Source organism: Cheilinus undulatus, linkage group 11 (assembly GCF_018320785.1).
Source record: "Cheilinus undulatus linkage group 11, ASM1832078v1, whole genome shotgun sequence".
In the NCBI taxonomy this organism is placed as follows: Eukaryota; Metazoa; Chordata; class Actinopteri; order Labriformes; family Labridae; genus Cheilinus; species Cheilinus undulatus.
The window spans coordinates 27467764-27495565 of record NC_054875.1 but is presented as its reverse complement, the minus strand read 5'-3'; the positions used below and the strand labels follow the sequence as shown (position 1 = coordinate 27495565).

At 39.2% G+C, this 27802-nt stretch overlaps 1 protein-coding gene across 4 annotated transcripts in view; it reads right to left on the bottom strand.

Moving 5' to 3' along the window:
• Positions 1–27802, bottom strand: part of cacna2d3a (calcium channel, voltage-dependent, alpha 2/delta subunit 3a) — a 213339-nt gene that overhangs the window by 173046 nt on the left and 12491 nt on the right. For all 4 annotated transcript variants that reach the window (XR_005992575.1, XM_041799783.1, XM_041799785.1 and 1 more), the window contains exon 3: positions 3073–3189. Coding sequence is in view for 3 of the 4 variants with exons in the window: in XM_041799783.1 (XP_041655717.1) it covers positions 3073–3189 (117 nt within the window). In the remaining variant the exon portion in view is untranslated. The remainder of the gene's footprint in view (positions 1–3072; positions 3190–27802) is intronic.

The window sequence follows — 27802 nt, the reverse complement described above, 5'->3', positions numbered from 1 at the left end:
CACAGACTGCCTGGAGATGCTCAATTATCAGGCATCTAGCTGTTCTTTTGCAACACATTTGCCACTTAAGCTAAAGCAGGTATTGCAATGTTTTTTAATTCCAAACAATGTTTGGTAGTATCAGAAGACTCATTAAGTCCTCCATTTCCTATTAAAAAGGTTAACAACAAAACCAGTTACATAATTCAATTAGAATCTTGCCATAAGCAGGCAATTATTGTATAAGAGTAGGAGTCATATTTTTTGAAATGCCAGATGACTCACAAAAGCTGAAGTGCATTATCTTGTCTGCTTGTTCTGTTGTGTATGTGAATGGCTGGAAAAGTAAAAGCTTTCCAAGTGAATATAACGCTTTAAAGCAGGCACAGTCATGCAATCTGAGCAGGCAGAGGTATCAAGAAAAGCATTATAACACATGCACAGGCAAAGCTAAAGCATGGAAATGGTTTGTCACTATCTGTGCCCACCCCCCCCCAACCCTCCTTGCATTCCCCCTCACTTTCTTTCCTTTCAGTTTGTATCCTTGGACCCAACTCTCAGAGAGAAATCCAATTTCTGTTAACAGCACCATGTTGCCCTGATAGGATCTATCACCTGGAGCTAGAGCAGCAGCCAGAGAGGCAGAGCGCTGTGGTCACATCCTGAACTCCACCTGTTACAACATTGACAACATACACGGACACATCCATTGACCTGCAGACATGCTCCCATAGCTATAAAGACATGTATTCATACCTTACATGGACACCTACACCAACAAGTCTGGTAGGTGGGATATCACACTCTAAGAAATGAAATAGTGATTTTGTTCATATTATGTAACTTTGCTGTGGTAAAATTACTATAACTTTTAAGTTTTTACAGAAAAGTTAACAAGGTTTCATTGGAATAATGTAACAGTGAGAGATTTCAAGGCTAAAAACACAGGAGTTTCAAACGAACATAACTATCTCACTTAAATCAAACGTGCATGCAAAGATACTCTACTACGAGGTATTCTCAGACATGCGCAGTAACTACGGAGCAAAGCAACCATCGCCACTTGTACGCCTTGTAGCAGCGCTAACCAGTGTGCCACACTGAAAAAACTGATTTTGACCCTTAGTATCTGTAACGTATAATTATTACAGTTGTTTCACTGATTTAAATTTGTATTTCAATCCTTGTTATATTTGACTAATTTCAAAATGTGCTGTCTCCATTTCAAATGAGTTGATTGTAATTCTGCAAAACTAACCTAATAAAACTGTGTTCAAATGAGTAGGTTCAAAATGTGTTAAAATAACGTAAAAAATTTGTGTTAAACTAAAGTGATTTTAATTATGTAAAAGTAATCTTAAAAATGTGTTCAGGCTAGTAGATTTTAATTGTGTACCAGGAACATAAAAAAATTGTGTTAAAATGAGGACAACGTACTGCCCTGTCTGAGCATGTACAGGAAGAAACCACCATTTTGTCCTTTCCCAGTTAGGATTTACACTTTTCCAAGGCCATGTTCAGTGCTGCAACTACCCACCCGTTTTTCAGTAAGTATGGAATTTACTGTTATTGGTGGTGAAGCTTGTGTCAGAAAGTTAAATTAGTTTCTGTTCTAAGTATTTTTTTAATCACATATTGCTTGTTTGTATAAGGTTATAGCCATAGATATCAAGACGTAGCCAGCACTTGGTTATTACTCAAATTATTTGAGGTTTGACAAATCTGCAGTTTTCCCAGAATGCCTTTGGGCACTAAACCTTTATGCACGCAGTTTGCTGCTGCTGTCTTGGCCAGAACACCCTTGAAAAAAGAGATTTTTAATCTCAAAGAGGTTTTCTCCTGTTTAAATAAAATATTTAAATAAAATGCACCATGAGTGAAGTTGCTGTCTCAGTTAAAGACGTCCCGACTATAGGGTGGACTAACTTTTGCAAATGATTGCATAAGTTAGTCCACCTTAGGTGAAATGGTAACATTAAAAAAAACCTTATCAGTGAGTACTATTTGACCTCTTAAGGTAAGCAGAGAGAGGTCTTCGGGTACAAAAAGTGAAAAAATAATCATTCTGTGACAAAAACTCTTCAAAATATTCACATATTTACAAGAAGAGTCCTTGCATTTTTTTATATTGGCTGTTTTTGAGCCATTATTCAAAGCAGGTCCTGTCTGCAGTGGCACAGAGGGTCACATCACAGGCTCTCTGTCTCTTTTTCTCTCCATTATGAGCTAACAGATTGTCTTCCGCATTAGTTGCTCAGTTAGACACTTGCAATTTAATACAGCATGATGCCACAACAGAACAGCCTGCCATTGGTTGTAAAAACCATCATAAAGCATTGTGGGATACCATATGGCTTATAACATGCTAAGCTAGCAACAGAAACAACCAAAAATGAACTAAAACTGGATAACAAGATGTCGAATATAGGATTAACTGGTATGGATTTAATCTTTAAATTTAAATCTATCTCTTACGCCTCTTGTGTGCACTACAACACAATGGATGCATTTTAACTGGTAATAAATAGATTAAAAAGAAAAGAAAATAACCCCTATTCAACTTAAGTAACCAAAAAGTAAATAAAAGCATTGAAAAATCCCAGTTCTATCATTCAGCTTTGTCTTAACTTGGTATGGTAGATTCTAATGTTTGCTTAGAGCAGATCAATAAGGTGACACAGACACTTAGGGTTGATTCACAGCCGTTCTGTCTGTCACCACACCCACAGCACTCTCTTTTATATATCTCTCCACACATACGCACAGCAGAGGCAAGGTGTGTCCGGTTTCACTGAGGTAATGTAACACTGCCACATCTTCAGACATCCATCCGGTCAGTAGAGTGGTCAGAAATAAACCCTTTACTAAGTGATTTCACTGAGCTCATTCCCTTGTTTACAACAACAGCTTCATCCATGAAAAGAAGAAACACAACCACACATGAATTACAATCATCTGATTTTTTTCTTAACAATGAAGTTATCATTTTCTTAATAGTCAAATTAAATGAACTAAAACGAAAGAATGAAATTTATGGAAGATATTTCGTATATTTAATGTGGTGAATAAGGATTAAAATTGAAACAGGTTTACCTTCATGGCCTGTGCTTTCTTATGAAACATCTCCTCCATGTCCTCTGCCAGTCTTTTTACCAGCCGCAGCCCGTCGATCTCCTCCACCCGCACTGCTCGCTCAAACTCTTTGTATTTCTGAAAGAAAACCATACATTCATTATAAAACTACAAAACATACACTATAAGCCATGCTATCAGTTTCAATACAATGAAGTAACAACTTTTAAACTTCTTAAACACTTTTTCCTTCATTTATGGATGTATTGATGTATCTTTTGTGTTTTGCTCATATGATTTTCAGCATAATGAAAGTAATCAAAGATCTCCAATAATCATCATCATAATCAGAAAAAGAAGCATAATGTTGCTCCAGAACTAAAAGTGTATTTTTTTATTTTGATTTTTATAGAACTTTAAAAGAACCTTGAAGAAAGAGAAGAAAAGAGTGGAGACAAGAAACAAAAACCTAATCTTATCATCTATCCTAATGTAACTCAGCTTGCCACTGAAGTGAGTGAACAACACTGCAGACTAGAAATGAGGCACGATTTTCAAATATCCATATAGTCAGTCATTTATAAAAAGAAATCTAAAGTTTACATGCCTTTTACCATTCCTCAAACTACATTTTGTCCATTATTTTCACAATGCATCTGGTTCTATTGCCATACTACGGCCAGAAGGAGGCTCAAGCACATTGGTTCCCAACCTGGGGTTCAGGCACCCCTGGGGGGAGCGCCAAAGATCTCTCAGGGGGGGTGTTGGGCCCTGGTGATTAGAAACATGATGTATGACAGTCATTATAATCTTAAAGTATAATGTATTATATGACATACTGTTTTAGGGCCACCTTACTAGATAGAAAAATAAAAGGATCTGCTAATTTGTCTGCAAAATGACAATGCAACATTGACTTCAGGTTGTGTCACCTCCATAACCTTATGTAATTGGAAACTAAATATTCAATTGGAAACAAGGGGTAAGGTGGACGAGGCACGCTAGAGATGTGACAACAGTCAAGCTAAAGTACAATGTTACAACTGGCAAGAAGAGTTGTAAAGGCAATTCTACTAGCTCCTGTCTCGTAAAATTGTTGTACCATGGTAGATATAGAAGGAGGAGGAGTGCCGTGGTTGAGGTCTTAAAATAATAAAAAACATCCATAGTAGCCTGCAGGATGGACTCTATTGTCCACACAAAATAAAAACAAATGTCAACCTGAGTGGTTACCTGACTACATTCATGTGCATATGTTTTAGGCATGCAGGGCACTAAAGTTTCATCACGGGCCCAATGTGCCACAACCCAGGGCTGGAGAGGGGGTCAGGGCGTTCAAAGCACGAGTGTTGCTCTGCAGCCAAGGTCAAGCTTGATGGCATCTCCTTTGTCTGGGCCTTTTCACCCCTTGTCAAACATCCAGAGTCCACCGGCAGTTTTCAGGCCCTTGAGGCATCCACAGCACAACCCACGACCCTGTTAATATGCAAGAACATCTGGAACACGACCTGGGTTGTGTCAATCCTTAAGGTCAATCCGTCGATCCAAAGGCAATTTACTTGCCATTACACGCCGTACTTCAGCCTCAATTTCTGGCCCAAACATGTCTAATAGTTCTGCACAGTACTAATGTTATCTATTATATTGGACTGAGCATTTACCCAAGCATGCTCAGGAGATCAGTCGGGCCTGAGCATGGTACAATCAAAGGTGTCATGCCTGATGGTATACTGGTACATGTTATGTTTCAACGTTCGCGGTTATAGAATTTAAATTCAGTGAAATATGAATACAGTTTACTGCAGCAATGCTATGGATGCATAATCAGTGTTTAAAAACGGAAATAGCTTAGAAGTAACTACTTCAAAGCAAGAGCAAACCAATCAGCTCAGCCAAGAGAATTATCAGCCACCTTTGAGTTTTACCAACTGCACATTATTTCCACTATGACACAGCTGCCCTCAGAGCCTGCACAACACTAAATCACATTATTCTGCTCTAAACCAATAGCAGCGTTCTCAGCTTAACCCGCGCCTTAACCAGGGAAAGTGACATCAAGTCTTGCTAATTCCACACCCATACATGCCACACACATACTCTCACACACACATACACATATTTATGCAGAGCTGGTCTTTGCAAGCGGGTATACTTGTATGTTAAAAAAATAAATAAAAAGAGGGGAAAGAAAAGCATTTCTGGAATCGGTGCAAAGCTGCAGGCGGCTGTGTTTCACTCTGGGGGGATTTAACAGAAGATTACCGCCATATCAAATAGCGTGCCCCCTCTAATGTTATGCCAACCTGCTGAGACGCATGCTCTTAGCTGCTCCTGAACAGCAACACACACGAGGAGCAGGGCGAGGGAGAGAGAGAGGGATCACTGTGGGAGGAGGAACGGGGACAGCATCAGACACTCAGGCAGCAGCTTTTGGATTTAGGCAATCATGAGAAAACTGCAGGACATCAGCGAACAGGGAGGAACATTTTCTGCTTGAGACTCAAACTTTTGAGAACAGTGAAGTCTTGAGTGTAAGCTAAATCAGATTTTTGTGCAAAGCCACAGCAAACAAACCCTCCAACTCTAAGAAATACAGCAAAACGGTCATACTCCTCAGAATTGTGTATGTTGCTCTCTCTACTTGAGTATCAGAGATGATCCAACTTCTTTGCATTGCCTCCATCCAAAGATATACAAAGTCAGATTCTAGTAGATTAAAAATGAGAATAAAAGAGATCAAGGAGGGTACAGGAACATAGAAAAGAGAGTGTGTGGGTGCAAAGAGATTCAAAAGATTCAAAGACAGGTAGAAAGAGGAAGAAAGAAGATGATGTAGGAGTGTTTACGATACAAACTAAAGCTAGAAAGAGGTGAAATAGGACATGAATAAATGGAAAGAGCATGTAAAGATGTTATTGAAGTGGGAGGTCAGAGTGGAGAGAAAAATGTTATCTGTGTTTGCAGTGCTGCAGGTGGGCACAAACTGAGAGAAGCAGGTTTATAACCGCTTACATTCGGTGTTTTATTTGCCCACATCAATAAAGAGCAGAATGACTTAGATTGTACAAGGCTATAGATTAACTTCAAATCTGCTGATTGCTGCATTCATCATCGCAAGCAACCAATTACAAGAAGTTCAAGGGCCAGAGCCTGCAGGTTAGAGAAAACTTCCTGTGAAGTCAGAATGAGTGAGTAAGAGCGTGTAAAAAGGCTTCAAATAAGAGCTGAGGTTCAAGGGATTTTTTAAAGCAATTATAGTGATTAGGGGAAAAGAGGGTCTGATTCATCAAGGTGCTTTCTGAAGACATGAGTGTCCAATGTGAGTGTGGAAATTTGTGGAAAGGTAGAAAAGTTCTTCAACCAGTGGGGAGCCAAAAACAGAGACTGAAAGTCAACAAGCAGAAAGGAAATGGAGCGAGCTGCTGATGGTAAGGGTGAATAAAAATCAGGCTTATATAGAACACTCACTGTTTCATCTGATTCTCCATATTGCAGCATCATCAGTCAGTTCACAGCAGCTACACTGAGCTGTTTGTGTCTGAAATGATGCTGACGGGGTGCATCCCTGACACATTCATCTGCATGTCATTAAAGTTTGGAGGATCAAAATTCTACTTAAAGACACATTTCAGCTGAAAAATAGTCCCTTTAGTATACAGTTGAAGAGATACAAGAAAGAAAGAAAGAAAGAAAGAAAGAAAGAAAGAAAGAAAGAAAGAAAGAGAAAAGTAACAAGAAGGAATCAAATAAACAAAAAATTAAGGAAAAGGGAGAAAAGACTTGAAGAAAGGACAGACAACACAGAAAGAAATGATAATTGTTTTTAATAGTGCTATGAAAAAATTTTATTAATATTTTATTTTTTAAAGCAGAAAAGAAAACAGGCAAAAAGAGAAAGGAGAAATATCAAAAGATAAAAAAAGATTTGAAAAATATTTGAATGTTAGATGAGGTTTAAGAAAAGGGAAGAAGAAGGGAACAAATAAAAAGCAAAAAAAAAGACAAAGAAAGAAAAATGGTAAAGAGGATCAGAAGAGAACCACAAAAAAAAAAGAAAGAAAGAAATAGAAAGAAAGACCAAAGGAGAACAAAAGGGAAAAATAAAAATGAAAGACCAAAGATTAAAAAATAGGAAGAAACACAAAAAGACAAAAAGGACCAAATAAAGAAAGGATGATGATCCATCAATCCATAATCTTCTCCCTTTCAGGGTCTAGTCATCCCTACCTAGCACCATTTTCCAGCTTTTCCTGAGGGATTCCAAGGTGTTCAAAGGCCAGTTACATATCATCCTTGTAGCATTCCTTGGTCTACCCTGGGGTCTCCTCCTAGTTTGGCATGCCTGTAAGTCCTCCATAGGGAGGCGACCAGGATGCATCCTGATCAGTAACCAAACCACCTCAACTGGCTCCTTTTGAGGCAAAAGGCTCTTCTTCCAGCTTCCTCCAGATGTCCGAGCCTCTCCCTATCTCTAAGGCTGAGACCAGCCACTAGGGATGAGTATCAAAACATGTTACTGGTACCGACACATCCAATACCTACTGGAATCAAATTACTACACAGATATATAATATACAGTGCTTAACAAAGTTGTTAGACCACCACCCAAAGTAAGGTTTATGCCACAGCTGCCCTAAATTAACAGCATTGGTAATTACCAAAATCATTTTTTATGTTTCTGCAATGGTTAATACGCCAATATGTAGAAGCTCTTTAACCCAAAGATATTTTTAATGCTAAAATAGAATTAATTTTGTTATCCATGAATTTTCAAATGTACTGATTTACTGAAAAACAGAAAAAATGGTAAAGCACATCATTATTTCTTGATTAATATGTCAAATTATAGTTATTTACTTGCATTCCTGAACAGAAAAATTAGTTTTAGTGGTTGAATGTTATGCTTGATTCATTTCTGACTTCTCAGAGAAGCCCAGTGAGCTGGCTCACATTTGGGTATAAAAAGGTGAATTCAGTTTGAAATTCCTCATTCCTGTTCAAAATGGTAAAATGTGGAGAGCTCATTGAAAATGAAAGAGTCTGCATTAAAACACTTCATGATGCTGGATGGTCTCTGAGACCAGTATGACAGGTGGTCTAATAAATTTGTTAAGTCCTGTATATATATACCGAGAATCCATTTCGGTAACCAGTAACCAGTAACCCCCACATGAACCCCCAAGGGACACAATCATAAACCTTTGCCAAGTCCACAAAACAGATGTAGACTGGATTGAAAAACTCCCATGCACCCTCAAGAAGCCCTACAAGGGTAAAAAAATCGGTCCACTGTCCCATGGCCAGGACAGATTCCACATTGTTCCTCCTGTATCTGAGGTTTGACGATTGGCTGGAGTCTCCTTTTGGCACCCCAGGGTAGGATGATACCCCAGTAAGGGTAACTGGTCTCCCTTTTTAAAAGTAATGATACAGAAAGAAAAATGAATTAAGGGAAAGGAAAAATACAGAAAATAGAAAAAAAAGAATGCGTAGGGGAAAAAAGGAAAGAAGAAAATGAAAGAAAGAAAAAGATAGATGATAGATGGACAGAGAGACTGGTTGATTGATTGATTGATTGATTGATTGATTGACTGATTGTTGAAGTAATTGTAAAACTATAGGAGTCTTCAAAATCAGCTGTAATTTCATCTCAAACACAAATATGTTCTTTGAACTCCTCCGCATAACTATCACAAAAGTTGGACACTTTTTCAAACAAACCTTGCTTCACACTGCTAATTAATTGCAGCCTGAAATAACCTCATCTGTGGCCAATCAAAGTGACTGGCTGATGACTCAGACGCCGAATCACAGAGCGTAACCGTAAAAAAAATCACTGCAGTAATCCTGCCGGCTGATTGACGACGCAGTATGTCAGAGGGACACAAAATCCAGATTTTCTACTAAATCCTGGTTCCTTTCTGGAGGTGGTGGGCTGTCAAAACCAGAGGTCAGCAGTTGAACTGAACTGGTTTGTTTCCTAACCAATTCTCTCTCTCTCTTTCCCCCCTTTACTTGAGCTTCTTCTCTCATTTCCTGCTTTTCTTGCTCCCCTCTCTCTTCCTCCTGCACCCACTTCTTTTCTAATTATAAAAATGAATGGGCTGACTTCATGGACACAGTCATAGCTAAGAATTATTCTCTCTAATGACAGTTCCTAAGTCTTCTCTATTGAATCCTGGTATATTTTTGTCTACAGCTCCACTAAATCCTCGTCCATGAAAGTGGCGCAGAACTGACAGATAATTCAACGTGGCAGAAAGAAAGCAGTTTGTGCCCACGGCCTGAATCGAAGTGTTTATGTGTTTGCGATCACGTTGGTGTGGTCGGTGAAAGGCTAACAGGGTCCAGCTGACCACAGGCTGTCTGCAGAGCTGTGTTCAGCGAGGCTGACCAGAGCAGAGCAAGGCTGGCCTCATTAGCCTGGAGCTGTCCTCTTCACATCATATCATCTTCACAGGGAGGCCAGCTGACATCCAGAAACTCCATTTCCCAGGAGGAGGAAACTTCTACAATGGACTTAAACTGCAAGAAAGAAGAATGACAACGAAGAGAGCCAGATGACTTTTTCATGTAGGAGTTTTTCCAGAAGTGTCATTCAGTTGAACACAAAAGTAGCAGTTCAAGATTAGCTCCAGCATGTGCTCAATGTGAGTCAACCCATAAAAGACACTAACATTGCGTTTGTTTGTTTCATTCTGACACATGGTTAGTCTATGGCTAAAAAGTTGTCCTTGATTCTGACCATACAACCAGTTAGCCACTTGCCATCTACTTTGTTGGTTGTGTGACTTAGTAGGTCAACCTGAAGAAGGTCCAGTAGTAGCAAGCTGCTTGGGAGCATACTATCACACACAGTAGAAAACTTTCCACAAGATTTTGGAGGGCTTTAAGGGAATTTGTGTCCATTCATCCTGAAGGCCTAGCTTGCAGTCCTTGTTCCAATTTAACCAAAAGGTGCTTGGTGGGGTTGAGATCAGGGCTCTGTGCAGGCCAGTCATGTTCTTCCACGCCAAACTCATCAAACCATGTCTTTATAGTCCCTGCTTTGTGCACTGGGGCAGTCATGTTGGGATAGAAAAGGGCTTTCCCCAATCTGTTGCCACAAAGTCGGAAGCATAGCATTGTCCAAAATGTCTTGGTATGCTGAAGCATTTAAGATTGCCCTTCACTGGAGATAAGGGGACTAGCCCAAACCCTGACAAACAGCCCTATACCATTATCCCTCCTGCACCAAACTTCACAGTTGACATAATGCAGTCAGAAAGGTAAGTTGCTGTTGTTCCTAAATGCTTCCACTTACTAACTATATCACTTCTGTCAAGAACATGCTCGTCATACATTTAACCATTCCATTGGAAAATGGATAAAGAGTTTTACATGCTCCATGTGTGCAGGCAGCCCAGGTTCAGGTCCGACCTGTTGCTCCTGTCCCACATATCTCTCCCCAACTCTTTCTGACTCTATCCACTGTCCCCCCCCTTTAATAAAGGCACAAAAAGCCCCCAAAAATATATCTAAAAAAAAAAAAATCCAAAATAATCAGTTTAACCAACTAATCATCGTAGTGCTGACTACAGAGTAATCTGACTTTAACCCTTTAGCCAGCTTATTATGTCTTGTTTCATTTGTTCTTTACTACAGGTAAGCTCAGACGATGCAGTCAGAGGTTCAGTACCAAACAGCGCTTCTCTGAGACAAATCATTTGTGTACAGCCCACTCACAGATGTGTTTGTCTCTTCTGGAAATATATATTAGTGCTGTTGAAGCTGCAAACTGTATTCACAACTGTGCTGGAGACAGATGAGCAGTGATGACACATACAGTATTGTACGTTCTGTGGTTCCCTGTCTTTTATTCCCTCTCTGCCCTGCTGTGGTGCATCACATGAATGAGCTGACGCTGGTAATCTCTCTCCTACACTGAGCGCTCTGACTGTGGGACGACTATCAGGGGCTAGAAGCTTCACATCCAGGCTGCACTCTAGTAGAGACATAAAGACTAAACATAGACATACTAATTATGTACAAAACCTACTGAAACAAAGGTAGAGGGGTCAAGGTGTGATATAAAATGCTATATAGTGCAGGTTTTGTTCTGTTGGTAATTTTTTCTTTATAAAGTGTTAGGTGAAGCGTGAACTAAATGACATATTACTGTGTTTGTAAGTATCTGTGTATGATCGTTTCCTTTGGGTTTGACAATAAAGTGATTAATGAAGGGGAGAAACTTCATTTCACACTAAGACTGAACTTCAATCCCCCAAATCCCAGCTCATTTTACGCACCAGCGGAGCCTGCTTTTTCCTTGGCCCACTCTCACACAATCTCACAGCTGTTTGAATCCACACTCCCTCTCTTTCTTTCTCACACAGATCAACCGGTTGTTCAAACACAGAGTGAAAATATTAACTTCTGATCTGATTTTTTTTTTCATCAAAAGATATGTGAAGTATTTTCAAAATCCAAAGGGGCAAATAATGATTCGTAATCATCTACTTAAAACATGAAACGACTGGTCTAAGAGTTAATGGCTTAAAGAAAAAAATAAATGGTGTTACAGAGTTTGTCAGCTTGTTCCTCAGATGTTTTCCTCTCTCTCTCTAATTTACTTAATGAAGCTGAACATGAACTGCAGAAAAGCAGAGGCATGAGCTAAGATGCGTACTGCTCTCCTCATTACAAGTCTGTGCTGTTTGGTTTTCATTCATAAAAAGCAGCCTTGTTTGTTTTGTTTGCCTCTGCCTGTTGGTCATACTACAAGTGGATGAATCTGGTTTCATGAAGTAAAGAGACACAGCCCAGAGCACTAGGAAAGCAACAAGTTCACATCTCCTACTGAAACCCTAGAATAAGCACACAATACATCATTCTATATTCTAAATCATTTGCATTTTACTGCAAGAGATTAACAACAAGCAACAAAGAGGAAAAAAAATCAAAGACTTCAATAATGATCCTTTTCGGAGCCATGATTTGAATCTCTCCTGCTGTCTTTGATTAATCCAAACATAAACAATTTAACTGTCCACTGATAAAAAAAAAAAGTATAAAAAACTTAAATATGTCTCCAAACCCATCAGCAACCCCGTCCATCATCCTATGATAGATACTTTAAATCTCTGGGAAGTAGGTGGACTTTATTTAGTTTAAGTGGAGCCAGCATTTCTTTTTCTGTCATGTTTACACCTGCAATGCAAGGATGTTATTTGTGCTATCCCCCAGAGTAGTGCAGTTCATCTGAGTCTCAGTTAAAAGTAGACTACATGTCAGATACCATGGCTTTATTTGTGCTGACTTTAGCTGTACAAGGCTCATCAGATGTAGATTCATAAATTTTTTTTCGATTGATTGAACAACCAATAGACCAACAAGTGGTTGGGGCTGGTTGGTCACTGACTCACTGACTGGTTCGTTGGTCAATTAATCAGTCGATCAAACAACTATTGGACCAACCACCTGGTTGGCTGAGCAGTTGGTTGGTTGAAGAACTGACTGTCAGTCAATTGGTTGATCATTTGAACAACTAATGGACTGGAATGTTGGTTTGTTGGTAGTTTGATTGATTAACTGACTGATTGACAGGCTGGATGGTTGGCAGGCTGTTTGGTCAGTTAGTTGAACGACCAACCACCTGACCAGTTAGATGGGTTGGTTGGTTGTTTGTTTGTCATATCATATTTTAAATCTATCTGCTACAGTTTAAACAACAAACGTATACACTTCACATTAACCGCATTCTTGGACTGAATACAACAACCAGGAAGTGATTTTCCTCTGGACAGTGAGCGCTCACTGTTTGTGTGTGTTTGTATTATCTGTATGCTTTCAGGTGCTTTGCAAGTTCATCATGCAAGCTACGTCTTTGTGCCTGCAGTGTACAAGCGTGTATCCTTAAAAAACATGTCCAGGTGAACAAATGTCTTGCAGTGTCATTTCACACAAAGGGCCTCTGATTCCCCAAAGCCATGTTTGTAATTACAGACAACACAGCTGAGAGAAGACGAGAGAAGTGGAGGTGGAGAATTGAGGGACTGAAGAGGTGGAGAAGAGAAAAGAAGAGGCAGCACCCAGGGGCATCACGTGGATGAAGTTAATTCTGTTTTCTGCCACAGTGTCACTGGGCAACTACTTGAAACAGACGGGGAAAACAAAATTCAGGATGAGAGGCTGTCTGATGTTGCATTCTGCCTACTGTGAAACACTCCAGGTGCGATCAAGGGTGGTGAAGCAGCAGCATCAGCCTGAATCTGCAACAGGAAATCACAACTGGATCACAGAATCTCACAGGAACGTCAATAATCACTGTTATGTCCTCCTCCTTTCAAACCCTCCTGTTGTATGCCAGCCGACAAATTGTTCCCTCAAAAGAAGAGTGCTGGCCGGAGATGAAGTGGAACAATTAATTTCACGCTTGTCCTCCCTGCCTCAAAAGCATGTTGGTCTGAGTCCCGTATCTGGTGGCACAGAGACACTCTGTGTGGATTGTAAAACTCACACGCTCACAAACACACACATAGGCAGGCAAAATGTAAATTAAACAGTGTAAATGCTAATCACACGGATGTAAAAACAAGACATCTGTAAACTCATGGATCATAAACTCTTCCTGCCTGACCAGCCACACCTTCGTTTCTGCTCCATTCATCACAATGTAATCTATCAGTTAGGGTGAATATAGTATTGATCATAACGCAGGGTGTCTCAGAGACAGATCAATGAACAATGAATGGATGGGGAGGATCGTCAGAGCACATGCGCACACAAAGCTTTGACAGACCGCTCAATCATAAGGTTGGAAAAAGACAGCAACCAGGAAATAGACTGTGGAGGTTGATTTTGGCCTGTCAATCCACACAGACCAAGAAAGCTGCAACAGAAGTTCTGGGCTTCCTTGCTTCTAACTAATACATAATCAAACTTTTTAACAGATGTGGAAAATGCAAGACATCCCACACACTGACCAGTTTCTGTCATGAACAACCAGAATCCTGACTCTCGAAACTAGAAATTTTGCAAAATCTCTCATCATCAAATGCAGCTTGCAAGTCAAAGAAACATGGATGATGGACAAGAAGATTTAGCAAAAGCTTTGGTCTGGATTTTACTAAAATATCATGGAGATGGTGTGAGCTCTCACACTTTATGGAAGCAAAAGCTGGAGATAAGTCAAAATTTAATAATTCAGTTGGCCCAACAGTTAGGTTGTGCACTGCATGAACGGAAGCTGTAGTCCCTTCTCTCGTCTTCTCTCAGAAATGCCAGGCATTTCTTCATTACAGTTAGTTGGTTTGAGTGCTAACCGGTGTACTAGCAGAGTATACAAGCATTCACACAACAAGCAACCCTTTTCTCCCTTAACTATCACTCACTCATGCTGTAGCAGATTGGCAGAAAAGCGAAAATACCCCTTCTGTCACAGAAAGCTTTTAGTATTGCCATGTATGCATGTTTTAATAGAGAAATGTCTGGTTTTGACAAAGTGCTGCTGTGACCAATTCAGAGCTAATCGCTCCAAGCAGCTATTGTACACAAGCATTTACACAACAAGTTACCTTTTCCCCCTCAACTATCATATATATAGTCATGCCAAAGCAGGTCAGCAGAGGAGTGAAACATATTTCCCAACATGAAAAGCTTATAGGGTTGTTTTATTCTTCGTCATACATAAATTTGACCCACTTCTGGTGAAACAGAGCCCATGCTAAAGCTATATCTGAGTATTACACTCCTTCTCGCCCACGACGCTCAGCAAGTGAAAGGCGCCTGGTACTTCCAGGGCATCAGGCTCCTAAGTCACTTGTCCAACTCTTCTCCTCTGTTGTCCCTAAGTGGTGGAATGAATTACCCAACTCCATTCGATCCGCAGAGTCCCTCTCTACTTTCAAGAGAACACTAAAAACCCAGCTCTTTAGAGAACACTATGCACTTAGCTAGACTATTCTCCACCGCTGTCCCCAGTGGTTGAATGAGTCTCCCAACTACAGTTGGCTTGCACCGTCCTGCTCTGCTTCTGGGATTTTTTTTTTGCCCAGCTCTTTGTGAGTGACCCAGCACTGGTACTTGGTAATTAGTTGTTGTGAAGTCAAATGGATGGCGATGATGAGAGATCTCACATTTTGCTTGTTTCATTGTTGGTGTTTAAAAAATAAATAAATAAAATCATATACATGATGTGCTTTGCCTTAAACACTGCATGGCAGCACCTGTGTCCAATTGGACCTGAAGTGCTTTGTGGCACTTACTGATGTTGTTTCTTCTCGTCTAGATCTTGCTTGTATTGTTCTTGCTCTCGAATGTACGTCGCTTTGAAAAAAAAAAAAAGCGTCTGCTAAATGACCTTGTAACATTTACAGCAGTGGAGGCAGCCATTAGAAGGCTTTCAGCACAAGTAAACTCGCCCATAACGCAACTCTGTGTGTATGGCTCTAGTTAACACAGTGGAGGCAGCCATTACTGACAGCATTCAGTACAAGCAAACCCAACTCTGTATTCTATGGCTTATAACATAGGATCACTCACTCAGTTACTTACTTACTCAGAGACAGACAGAGGTATCTGTAGGGCTGGCCTCAGCGGTCAGCCAAAAATAAAAGTAATAACTAAATCACAAAACTATATCAAAGAAATAGAAAAAAATAAATGATAAAAGGTAAATAAATTAAGAAAAAAATCGGAATAAAATAAAATGGATAAGAATAAAAAAGAAATAAAAATAAAAATGACAGGAATTTCTTACATATATATATATTTAAAAAAAAAAACTAAAAAAACATTTTATTGAAAATAAATCACAAATAGATACAAATAAAATATGATCAGATTAAAATGAATTGTATTAAATCATTGGAACATAAATTTAAAAAAATCAAAATAAATCGAACTCAAGTTTCAAATTAAAATAATCAAACCAAAAAACTAAATAAAAGTACTGACCAGATACCAGTAGTATAAGACTCTAAGAGAAGTATTTCTGTTTTCATGGCAGATTGTGTCCTTTTTTTTTCTTATATTTCATAATTTTTTGGTATTTGTAATTGACTTGGGGCAGCATTGAGTGAGTTAAAGGGCTGTCAGTTGCCCACCCATGATTTATTGCGGGAAAAAAATACACACTGCCATAAGTAGTTGATTTTAATCAGGCTGCTCACCTCCACTGATTAAAAAAAAAAGCAAGACGTGTGGTAATATAGAAAATGGAGGGTGCATCGAATGAATGGTGATATGATAGAATCATATCATCGGCCTGATAATCGTAATTAAATTGAATTGTGAGACCAGTCAAGATGCACAGCTCTAGTACAAATGTGTTTTTAAAGGGATTTGGGTTATCTGACTCCCTGTTGCCCCTGTTTTAGAGTTTGCTGTCATTCAAAGTCAGATGGCCACCAAGCACCTGTTTCATTGTGTGCACGTGCTATTTTGGGGTAAACATGGTGCTATTTGCTAGTAAGTACTGGAGCTCTCTTCTCTCTAATCCACTGTAATCCTTTGCCTGTTTGTTGAATAAGAGGGGGGTCTGTCATGAGTCATGAGGTTATTGTATTTAAAGTGCCCTCAAAGTCTGCAGTCATTTCAGCACCACAGTGAAAAGGACAGCTCCTCTGCTCTGAGGTGCTTGTTGTAACGTTTTAGAACACTGACTGTCACAGCGCTATCCATGGTCCTGAAAGCTTTTCCTTTGACCTCTGTACTTTCAAAAACAAAAGCCTAGGTTACACGTGGTCTCCTCCCACATTTTTAAGTGTGTTTTTCAGATTCAGAATGCAATAACATTGCACACATGAATGCTGGGCTCAGAATCCTCGTATACTGAGTCCTATGCATTTGTTTTTCTGGTCATTTGGAAAATTTGCAATACAAAACAAAATGGTTTCAAACTGCAGAGACAAAAAGCACCAAAGACAATTCTGTGGTTCTTTCACTCTTCTATATAAAGAAAAGAATGCACTGGCTCAATCTTCTCCCAATAAAACACTTCACATATTTATCTTATTTACACAAGCTTGTGCATGACAGGGCTGTGCCAAGTACTACAGAGCCCAGTCTATAGACAGAAAGCATCTTTTTGGTTAAGACTTTCTGACTTCTTGTGGTTTGGAGTTCAGGTTTTGGCCTCAGTCTATCACACTGCATGCACTGCACAAAAGTGTTTAAATGAAGCTTCTCTGAGAGAAAAAACGCTCTAAAAAAATAAAAAATAAAGTAAAAAACTCTTAATGACTTGGACGGATGAGAAAAAACGAGAAAATTGAACCTTTTCTGAAAAAGTAACAACCGAGGGAAAAAAACTAGACTCAGTGTGCAAAGGCCGCTAACACATCTTGATAGCATATATATACACACCTTAATGCGTTTGCACTTATGTGTATGCTTGTGCTTTTGTGTCCCTAAGGAGCATGAGGGCCCGTTACTCTGTGTTTTCTAACACTGGAAAATTGTTCTATAATATAACCGATAGACTATAATGAAAGATTAATAAATTCTGCCTTGTGTCAGGCATAATAACAGTTTTCAAAATCGCTTTGCCTTTGACTGATTAGTGCTCTCTAAAGCACAGACAGATAACAGCAGCTAAGCAATGATCTTCCCAGTCTTTCTTTATCATCACTGTTAGATGCTGGTACCTCATTCTTCAGTGTGTTGACAGCCGTGACAGCTGCAGTAAATCTGTTATCATCGCAAGAGCTCAAATTTAAAAATGAATGTTAAAACAGTAAATACTTCCATTTAAACCTAAGTAAGACGCTTAATGGGGAGTCTTTAAGTGGAGTCAAAAGTATGAATTCACAATCTTCAGGGAGTGGAAACTATTCTGTGACAAATTTGGTCTCCTTCCTAGGGTGGATTTGAAGACAAAAGGTAACAGAAACAGAAACTTTGGCAAAAATTAGACATCAAAATTCCCAGATTTGAATCCTTTTAATACTGGCTCAATAAAAAACAGGACCCAGATGAAGACCAGGTTTACTATTTAATTATTTTGGATATGCACTGGGACCACTTGGTCTGTAATAAAGTGGCTTGAAGAGAAAAATTAAAAGCTGTGAAATGATAATTATGTTCATCACCCCTTATAAAATGTTGTAAGATGTAGAGATGCTTCAACATTTTAACCAATTTTTCTGCAGTCTTCAAAAAGTGAAGTTAAAATTAAAGTTTTTAATCACCAAAAAAATAAGGAAAATTGAATCAAACTTTGTCCATAAAAATAACTCCCACATGGATGGATATATAAATGACAATTCACACTGAAAACAATAAAAATCATTCAAATTGCAATTAATACATTGGGATGAATCTCAATATGAAGGTGCAACAAACTTTATGCTATAAAAGAGGAGGCTGGGGTGGAGGGGTTAAGCTTTGCCAGCATCAGCAGTAGCAGCATGGTGCATCAGCATTAATGCAAGCAGGGATTAGTAAGAAGTATGTCATAATTAAATACACTGCTATATTGACAGAAAGAGCTGTGATTGGCTGTGGGAGCTGGGAGGAGATAACTGGGATCAGCTGGCCATCAGCTGATCACAGCTAGGCGTATGGCTACTATCTTGCTCTGGGGACCACATAGATGTGTTGCTTACATTTTCTGTTTTCTGTTTCTGTGGTCATTTTCCTTTATTCATTAATAAACATTACAGCTGACAATAATCTTACTCTTTACGAGCTCTGTTGGTCTATTTTATATCATGAAGACGAAAATTACTTACACACCTCCACCGTTTCACTCCTCTACACAACTCATCCACCCACGGCTCCTGACTGTGAGTGTGTTTTTGTTTATGAGTGTGAAAGTGTTTCTAAAGTGATCAAGAGTTGAAAGGCTGCCTGAGGGCTACTGAGAGGAACAGTGGAATAACAGCTGTACACCAACACCAACGCACGGCCCTTATGGCATAGCTGGTAGCAACGCTCAGGAGTTTGTCCCAGGGTGCACTGCGTCTGTTGGGCATGCACCATTGCTCCTCAGAAAGGGTGCCAAATCCCTGCTCTCTCTAATGACCGCCATCTTTCACTGTCCTCGTATGCCTCGCAATCAGTGAGCCCCCCACCTGCACACAAACACACAGACACTTAAAGCTCCAGCGGAGATGAGGATGACATCATGTAAGCCAGCATGAGACCATATCGACCCTAAAAGGCAGACTCTCCCTTTCAAAAGTTAAGAAGCTGGAACAGAAAGTGGCCTCTGTATAATTTCTCTCCACTTTTTCTTTCACACACTCATAATTCACTTCACCCAAAAACATAATGGCACCAAGAGCAGGTCTAATCTGTTCACATGGAACTGATTAATAGTCCACACTCTATCTGGAGTTGCCTGCATTCAGTTGGTTTCAGCAGAGTTTGTGGAAAACATTTTTCATGCTTAGCAGCACGCACAATGCGGCCCGCTGCTTCCCCCGTTCCCCTCCACACGTTCTCACAGTCTCAAATTGATTCTAGCAGCAGCTGGCGTGAAAGTGGAAGGAGAGAGCAAAACATTGTGGTGGCTATAGTGTAAAGCTAAAATTCATCCTCGCAAGCAGAGTTTTATTATGGAAAGTTGCACTTTTTTTGGGGAGCACTTTTATTTGAGTTCCCTTTGAAAGGCTCACATAATGAAAATAGAGAAAACTTTGAGATCCCCACAACAACAAGTGAACTCTGAGTTGAGATAAACTTACCTGAGTAATGAAAAAAAAATTGGGGCTGTAATCAAGCAAAGGAAAACTTGATCAACTGAAATTACACCTCTGCACCAACCAGTCGATTGGTTGTTGGCAAAAAGACCTAATCAGTGACAGTGTCCTTATTGTAGTGATAGTCCAAATAAAACAGAAATTTAACATAAAACATAAGGGTGCACAATATCATGGCCAATTCACATGATATTATGGCGAGCAAGCAATGCTTGGGTACTCTGCAGGTGTATAGTAGGGTTGCCACGAGCCCTTGGTGGTGTTGGGGATATCCCTAGAGCGAGTAAACCACCAGTTGTCTCCGGGCATACTACCATGATGAATCGTCATCGCCCTACATGCAAAAAACATATGCATATGATTGTATCAGCAGTATTTATCCTATATCAGCCTTACACATCGGCAGAATATATGACTTAACCATCAGGCAAAGTTGATTGCCTATGGTGCCCAACTCTTACAAAGGCCCAATGTGAACCATGAATATTTTAAAATAAACCCAAATGTAAGACTCCTACGAGAATGTCTACTCCCCGCCTCACTCTCAGCTCTACTTGACCCAGCCTTTCCGCATACAGATGTTTTTAAGTCTCTTTGTCCTGCAAGCTAGCAGGCTGAATCTGTGGTCAGATGGAAGCAACTTAATCAGTCAATCAATCAATCAACCTTTATTCATACTCGAGATATCATTGAGGTCACCAACCTTCATTTACAATGATGTTGAGTCAATTACAGATGAAATTCAGAGAATAGAAAGCAATTAAAAAACAGATGAGACACTGATGAGATGACATAGAATCATCAAACTAGGGGAGTATACTGAGCATGGGCTCCGAATAATTAGGGTACTAGAATGTGATTAATCGAATTAAACCAAAAATGGATTTTGAAAAAAGTTAACAAAGGTTCAAAGATTACAATGGTAAAAATGAATATAAAGCGTACACTTAAATCAAGGGTGGGAAACTGGCAGCCCCAGGGGCCACATGTGGCCTTCCACCTTACTCAATGCAAACCAGTCAATTACAAATACCAACAAATTATGAAATGTATTGGTATTTATTGATTATTGATCATGGTAGTGGAGATGATAGAAGTATTTCCCTGAAATCCACCATCATTTCTTCGATCTGTTGCATGTCGCCATAACCGGAACCATCCCCATGAATAAAGAAAAACACTTCAGCTAACATAAGTCTGTTGGTCCGGCCTAAAATTCCACTAACTTTTACAGCCATAATGAGCTGTATCTTGCCTTTAATATCTCCTAGATATTAGTTGACTCAGTGCCTCATATCACTTTGTATCCCATGTCTGTGTGCTGCTGCACAACCTAAGAACACCTTGGAATCAATACAGCTTAACATTGATCCATACTGATCCTCAGTGTCTGGTAATCACCTGTCACTAACTCAGTACTCAGAATTACCACGGTGTCATGTGCAAATTAGCACGCACAGGCCTTCAGCCAATGAATGAAGTACATTAGACACATAGTCAATTACATAACTATACACTGATGAATATAATAACAGAAAGGCAGAGTTAACCCTTAGTAATTGTTTTAATATTAGACACAGTCAAGCTGCTCAGCGCCAAAAATCCACTTTTAATATGGTAGCTATAATAAATTAACTGGGAGCGCCAGAAGGATGTGTAAAATCTGGAAAACCACTCATAGACAGCGATTGGGAAAGGGCAGAGCCTTTGAAAAAATCTCAGAGGGTGATTGGATGAACGTTCTGTCTGTCACATCTTTACGGGCCAATCAGAGCAACAAAACACCTGACGCCCCTACCGAAGGAGTAAACTCCATACAGAACTGTATAACGCAAACCATGGCGACTGTAGACATGTCAGTACACAACTTTTGTCGTTTTTGAAAAGAAAACTCAATGTTCTTTGTTCTTCTTTTAACGAAGAAATGTCGTCGAGCTGTGATAAAACTTACACTTTAGCAGCATCCACACAAATGTCTCCCCTCATATCTGCACTGGCCTCTTGTTGCTGCTGGCTTACGTCACGACTCCGCTGTGCTTTATTCATTATTTTTTAAAGACAGATAGAAAGAAAGAGATTTTAACCCTTTGAATGCCAGATTTTGTCATGATGCCACTATGTTTTCAATTTAAAAAAACAAAACAAAACAGAAAATGAGTAATTTTCAGTACAAATTAGTACTTGCAATATTCATTTTATTGTCTTAAATTATTACAGCCTGAAATTTCCATGTTTAGCAGCAACACTTATTTATACATTTGTATTTTTGGGCAATGTAACATTCTCCTCTCAAGCTTCTAAGAGCAAAAAAAATGCACTTCATATATGGCAGCTAAAAAATTTTATACATAAATATTTCATTCTGCTTTCATTGAGCTTATTTTCATCAGATTTATTTGCAAAAAATATTCATTAATTTTTAAAGATTTTAACCCTTTGAATGCCAGTTTGTTTTTTTTTTTTGTTTTTTTTGTCATAACGCCCCCATGTTTTTCGATGAAAAAAAACAGAAGAATGAATTCTTTTCAATATACTACATGCAAAGAACACTTTTTTGTTTTGAATTATTAAAGCCTGGGATATGTCAATGATTAGCTGTGACATTGATTTTTATGCATTATCATTCCTTGCATGTTTTTGTCTAAATATGCCAAATATGGTTAAAATGATGCTATCTGGTGGAGAGTAGTAAAATTGATCAATTCTAAGGCAAAAGCCCAAACTGACACCCAGATATAAAAATGCATGTTTTACGCTTTAATAGAAGTGAGATAAAAAATTGCAGTCTGAATGGGTTTCAATGGTGCATTTTTTGCACTTAACCATATTAGTCCTGTTCTGAGGTCTCTACACTGGCTCCCTGTCTCTCAGAGAATAGACTTTAAGATCCTCCTGTTAGCTTATAAAGCACTGAATGGTTTAGGCCCAAAATACATCAGAGACCTTCTAGTCCAGTATGAACCATCCAGACTGCTCAGGTCGTCTGGTGCAGGTCTGCTCTGTGTCCCTAAAGGCAGAACCAAACATGGAGAATCAGCATTCAGTTTCTATGCTCCATATATCTGGAACAAACTCCCAGAAAACATCAGGTCTGCTGAGAGTCTGAGTTCTTTTAAATCAAGGTTGAAGACACACCTGTTCACTGCTGCCTTTGACTAAAAAACTTTTTACCTTTCAAATTTTCCATTTTTGCTCGAACTCTGCACTGTAGCTTTTACTTTAATATCTGTTTTTTATCTTTATTTTTTTTATTTTTTTTATTTTTTTGCTGTTTTAAAAAACTTTTTATGTGTGTTTTTATCTGCTGTTTTACATATAAAGTTCAGACAAATGGCACTAGGGATGTGTCTATCTTGTGTGGGTCTTATTTGCTGTTTTTAATCACCTTTTACATGCTTTGTTTAAAATGTTTTCATTGTGTTTCTTATTCCCTTTGTCAATGTATTTTAATGACCTGTGTGAAGAACTTTGAATTGCCTTGTTGCTGAAATGTGCTATACAAACAAACTTGCCTTGCCTTGCCTTAACAGCTTGACAGTAACTCTTGCTTGTAAACAGTGTATTTTAGACTTACTGAAGGAGCTGAGCTGGAAATAACAAGATCAAATAAAGATACAGAATCTTGCTGAAATTTATGCCATATACGTACATAAACACAGCCAAAATTATCCAAAAAAGGATGAATGAAAATTGCGTAGTACGGGTACAACCTAACCTAAGGGTTAAGTGAACATCTATGTTATATTATTGTCACATTGTTCAAGCATAGTGGATTCCTGCTTCTGGTTTTGTTAATAGTGTGAGTGATGATGAAAAGTGCAGGTGAAGGTCGTCAGAAGGAGGGTGCAGTTGCTCTCAGCTGGACTTTGGCAGCACTCTCTGTCTGTGAGAAGTGTTGTGCAAATAGGGCGCAGTGCAGGCCTCTATAAAGTCAGCCAAACGAAGTGTGTGTTTGTGTGGAAGTTAGCAAAGTTGATGCAGAGGCAAGACGGGGTGACTTGGGACATTTATTGAGGGCACCCGAGAGTGCAGCAAGTGCATCACTTCGTGCGAGGCCAGCGGAACTACTTTTTTTTTTCAGAGTTTGGGCGCCAACACTTGGAGTGTCCCAGGATCCCCTCCCATGTATTCTTTAGTGCTGGAGCTGCATGCTATCCATTATTAAAGCAGAGGGAAAGAGGAGAGAGAAAATATGAGAGGGAAGGGGAAAAAAGAGAAATATAATGTGAGAGGAGGCGCAAGGGGGCAAAAACACTTGGGTGAAAATGTTAACAGAGAGAAGAGTTTATGGAGAGGTTGAAGAAAGCAAGTGAAAACAAAAGATTTTTTCTAAATTCTGAGTATAAAGTAGAATTATCCAGGCAGGCAGTGACTGAGGACATAGGTGGTTTTTGTGATGGATGATAGCTGTAATGGCTATGATGTCCTTCCTTCTATTCAGTGTTTTGCTTTATGTCGGACATTTTTACCTACAGCACACAGACTGGACCCAAACAGACGGCAGAATGATTGATGTGGATAGCAGCAAGTCACAGACAGTCCTTCACACAATGCCGCACACGTTAATGTGCTTAATAGTACTAGGCCCGCCCTTTTGCAAGTTACCGAATGTTTACTCTCGGCAAGCAGTCGAGTCTGGAGCACATTGGGTGAACAATCTGTCATAATTATAGAAACCTGTAAGAGCGTGTGTGCGTTTATGCTTGAATGTGTGTCTATTAATGTCCGGTGCAGCCATGGTGAGATGCTCTTTATCTGCAAGCCAACAAAGGCACAGGCAGACCTGAGCAGCCGATGACAGATGACAGTGGAGATTTATCTTCAGCTTTCACATTCATCATCCGAACAGCGCCAAGCACAAGGTGTTACACACACTTTGTGTGCATGTACAGAAAGTTAGTCTGAGAAACTACATACGCACTAAGCTCATTAAGTATGAAAGGATCTGGAGCCAGAGTTTCTGCAGCAGAGCTCATTAGGGATGGGAGATACCAATTTTTTTAAGTCAATAAAATACAGACACTTTTTGATGTAATTTTACCAATATTGATATCGATAATTATGATGAAGAATAAAATCTTGGACTATCAAACTTTTAAAAAGTCCACATTTCTTTCAAGAAAACTTCAGAGAAACTTCAATTAAATTAAAATGTTTGGCAAAGTAGGTAAAAGACAAACAATAACATTTCACAATAATATCTATCTTTTTCTAGTTGTACAATTTGGTCTTCATACATTTTGTGGTACTGGCATGAGGCCTCTGAGAACTTTTTGTTATGTTTTCTTTGAATTTTGAAATTGACATTGGGGGCCACATTGAGTGAGACTGACAGATGGGTTAATATCATAGACTGTAAAAAGAATTAATATGCGCGCAAGTGGACTTGCTAAGATCTGTTACTTGTTATTGGTTACCAAAGTCACATGGGGCAACAGGATAAGACATGTCTGATTGGTCTCCAGAGTTATGTGATATGGACGAGCAATAAAGCCAACAAAGAGGGGAGAGAGATACAGGGAAGCACTCCGGAGAAGCAGTGGCAAGACGTATTTTAAATAGGGCAATCAGGATTAATCACATTAATCGCGATTAACTTCAATTCACAATTAGTGCACTGAAATTTTTTAATTACAATTACCAGCATGATTTGACTCTTTCAGCACTCCTTAGGTAGGCCACTGCAGCCTCTCCCTGTAACCTGCAGCTTCAATTAAAACATCAGAACTGAGAATCCTCTCTCCCAGCCTTCATTCACAGACCTGAATTAATACATATTTGCCAACCTAACAACGAATATCCAAAGGTTGAGTCTTTACTTCATCAGCCCTCACAGACAAAAACTAGCTGTGATATCGAACACTTTTGCGATTGGTCTTAGAAGCGATAAATCAAAGAGGTGAATCACACTACAAACCATCAAAAGACACTTGATTTTCTAAGCCCACAAACACAGCGTCAGCAGTTGTGCTCTTTAAGAATTTAAGTTCTTTAATCCGGTAGCAAAGGGGCTGCGCTCCTTGCTCCTGAGCCTTTCACAGTAAAGGCAGGGCGTTTGATTCACAGTGGCTTTTCTCATGCTTTTCTCACCAACAAAGCACTAATTACAGTATGAGTGAGTGGCTGTGTTGGCTAAAGCTGGCCTGCAAGGACATGAAAGGAGAGCAGCATAGGCTGCAAACTCCCGCCTGCAAATGCTGTAATTAACTCTGTGGCACCATATTCCTCCGTCTCTGTCCTCTTTCTCTCTCTGTTTCACACATAAACACCCCCCCTCTCTCTCCCTCTCTCTCTTCCCCTATGTGCAGCAGGGGAATTAAATTTAGCCACATCATGCTTTGGTCAATGAGAACAAGAGAAGGGCGGGGGCAGGAAGCAAGAGAGGAGATGGGAGGGTATAAGGGGAGGTTAGGGGGAAGAGAGAAGGACAGTCGTCAGTACCCACCCCTCCACACCCTCCCTCCCCCCTTCTCCATACCTCACCTCATCGGCAGCCGTGCTGAACCGAACCTGACAGCTATTCAATTTTCCCAAAGCTAAATCTAATCTGCAGCCGTCTCCCCCGCACTGACACACTGTTACACTGGAACGCCTAAGCCATCACACACCCCTGGCAGCAGATTGGCACCATCACACGTACTTCCCCCTCCACTGTCACACACATATATATATATATATATATATACAGATATACACAGATGTGAGTAATGGGGCAAGAAAGGCAAATAGAGGGCAAAAAAGAAGAGGAAGTGAAAGTGCTTTTAAGATGAGTCTAAAGAAAAGGTGAATTTTTCTTATAGATACAAAAATACTTCTTGTGATTCATGGTGGCAAACAAATCAGGTTCACAGATTCTGAAACTTTATTTTGTATCAACTTTTTTCTAACAGGGTGAAAAAGCAAAAAATGCGGTCTAAGAAAAACTTAGGGCAGGGGTTCCCACACTTTGCTTTGCCAAAGACATCAATAAATCATTATCCTCTGGCAGCGATCTCCCTCCTTTAAAATCAGTTAAATTCCTACGAGAGTAAATATGGCAATAAGGCAGTTTCTAAAGCCTCTCAGTCTAGTCATGTATGATCTTCCTTTATTACTTTGTGTTGCTGTGATACTACGTATTCTTTGTTGTTTTCTCCTATTATTGCTGCCCTTGTTTCATCGTTTTTTTGTATGTCTTGTTGAGTATTATATATTTTAAAGGCCCAGATAAGGACAGGCTTCAGTAGTTTGCTCAGGCTACAAATCAGCAGTGGGCAACTGTTGGCCCAGTGGCCACATATGGCCCTCCACATCACTCACTGTGGCCCCTCAGTTAATTTTAAATACCAATAAATAAAAAACTTTGAGAAAACGGGAAAAACTCTGCCATGAAATCATGAAAACAAAAACATTTCTCTTGTAATCTTTCATTACTGGTTTATAGTTAGTTCTTTTATTTAGTTTTTGATTTTTATCAAAACACGTTTGAAACTTTTCTTTTGATATTTTTATTTACACTAATTGCCCTGATCCCTGCCCTTTGCCCTCTGATGACCTCAGTGAGTATTTTGAGCAGACACTAGAGGGCAGAGTTTTTCCAGAGAGGAGGCTAGTGAGGAGCAGCGTTTGTCTGTAGCCCCGTTAACAGCAGTGAGGAACTTTTGTTCTTTTTTTCAATGGTTTTATTTTATCTTCATTCATTTTTATTTTAATAATTTTCTTTTTAATAAAATTCAATTGTAGTTTTTGTATTTAATTGAAAGATGAACCTTTTTTTGTTATTTTATCTACATTTTATTTATAACTTTTTTTTATTTTTAATTATATTTTTAATGTCTTTGCTTTAGTTTTTTTTTAAATTTAGTTCTCTTTAAAAAAATTATTTGGATTTTTAATTGGCTCAATTTTGTAAAACTTTTGTAATTCATCACTAAAGTTCCTTATAAAAAAAAAAAACGATTATGCAAGTAAAAAACAACTATCTTGATCACTGCATGAAAAAGCAGCCTGAAGTTGATTGAATTCTGTTGTTATCTCATTAAATTTATGGATGCACAATAACATTTTTTTTTTTGATATGCTGATAT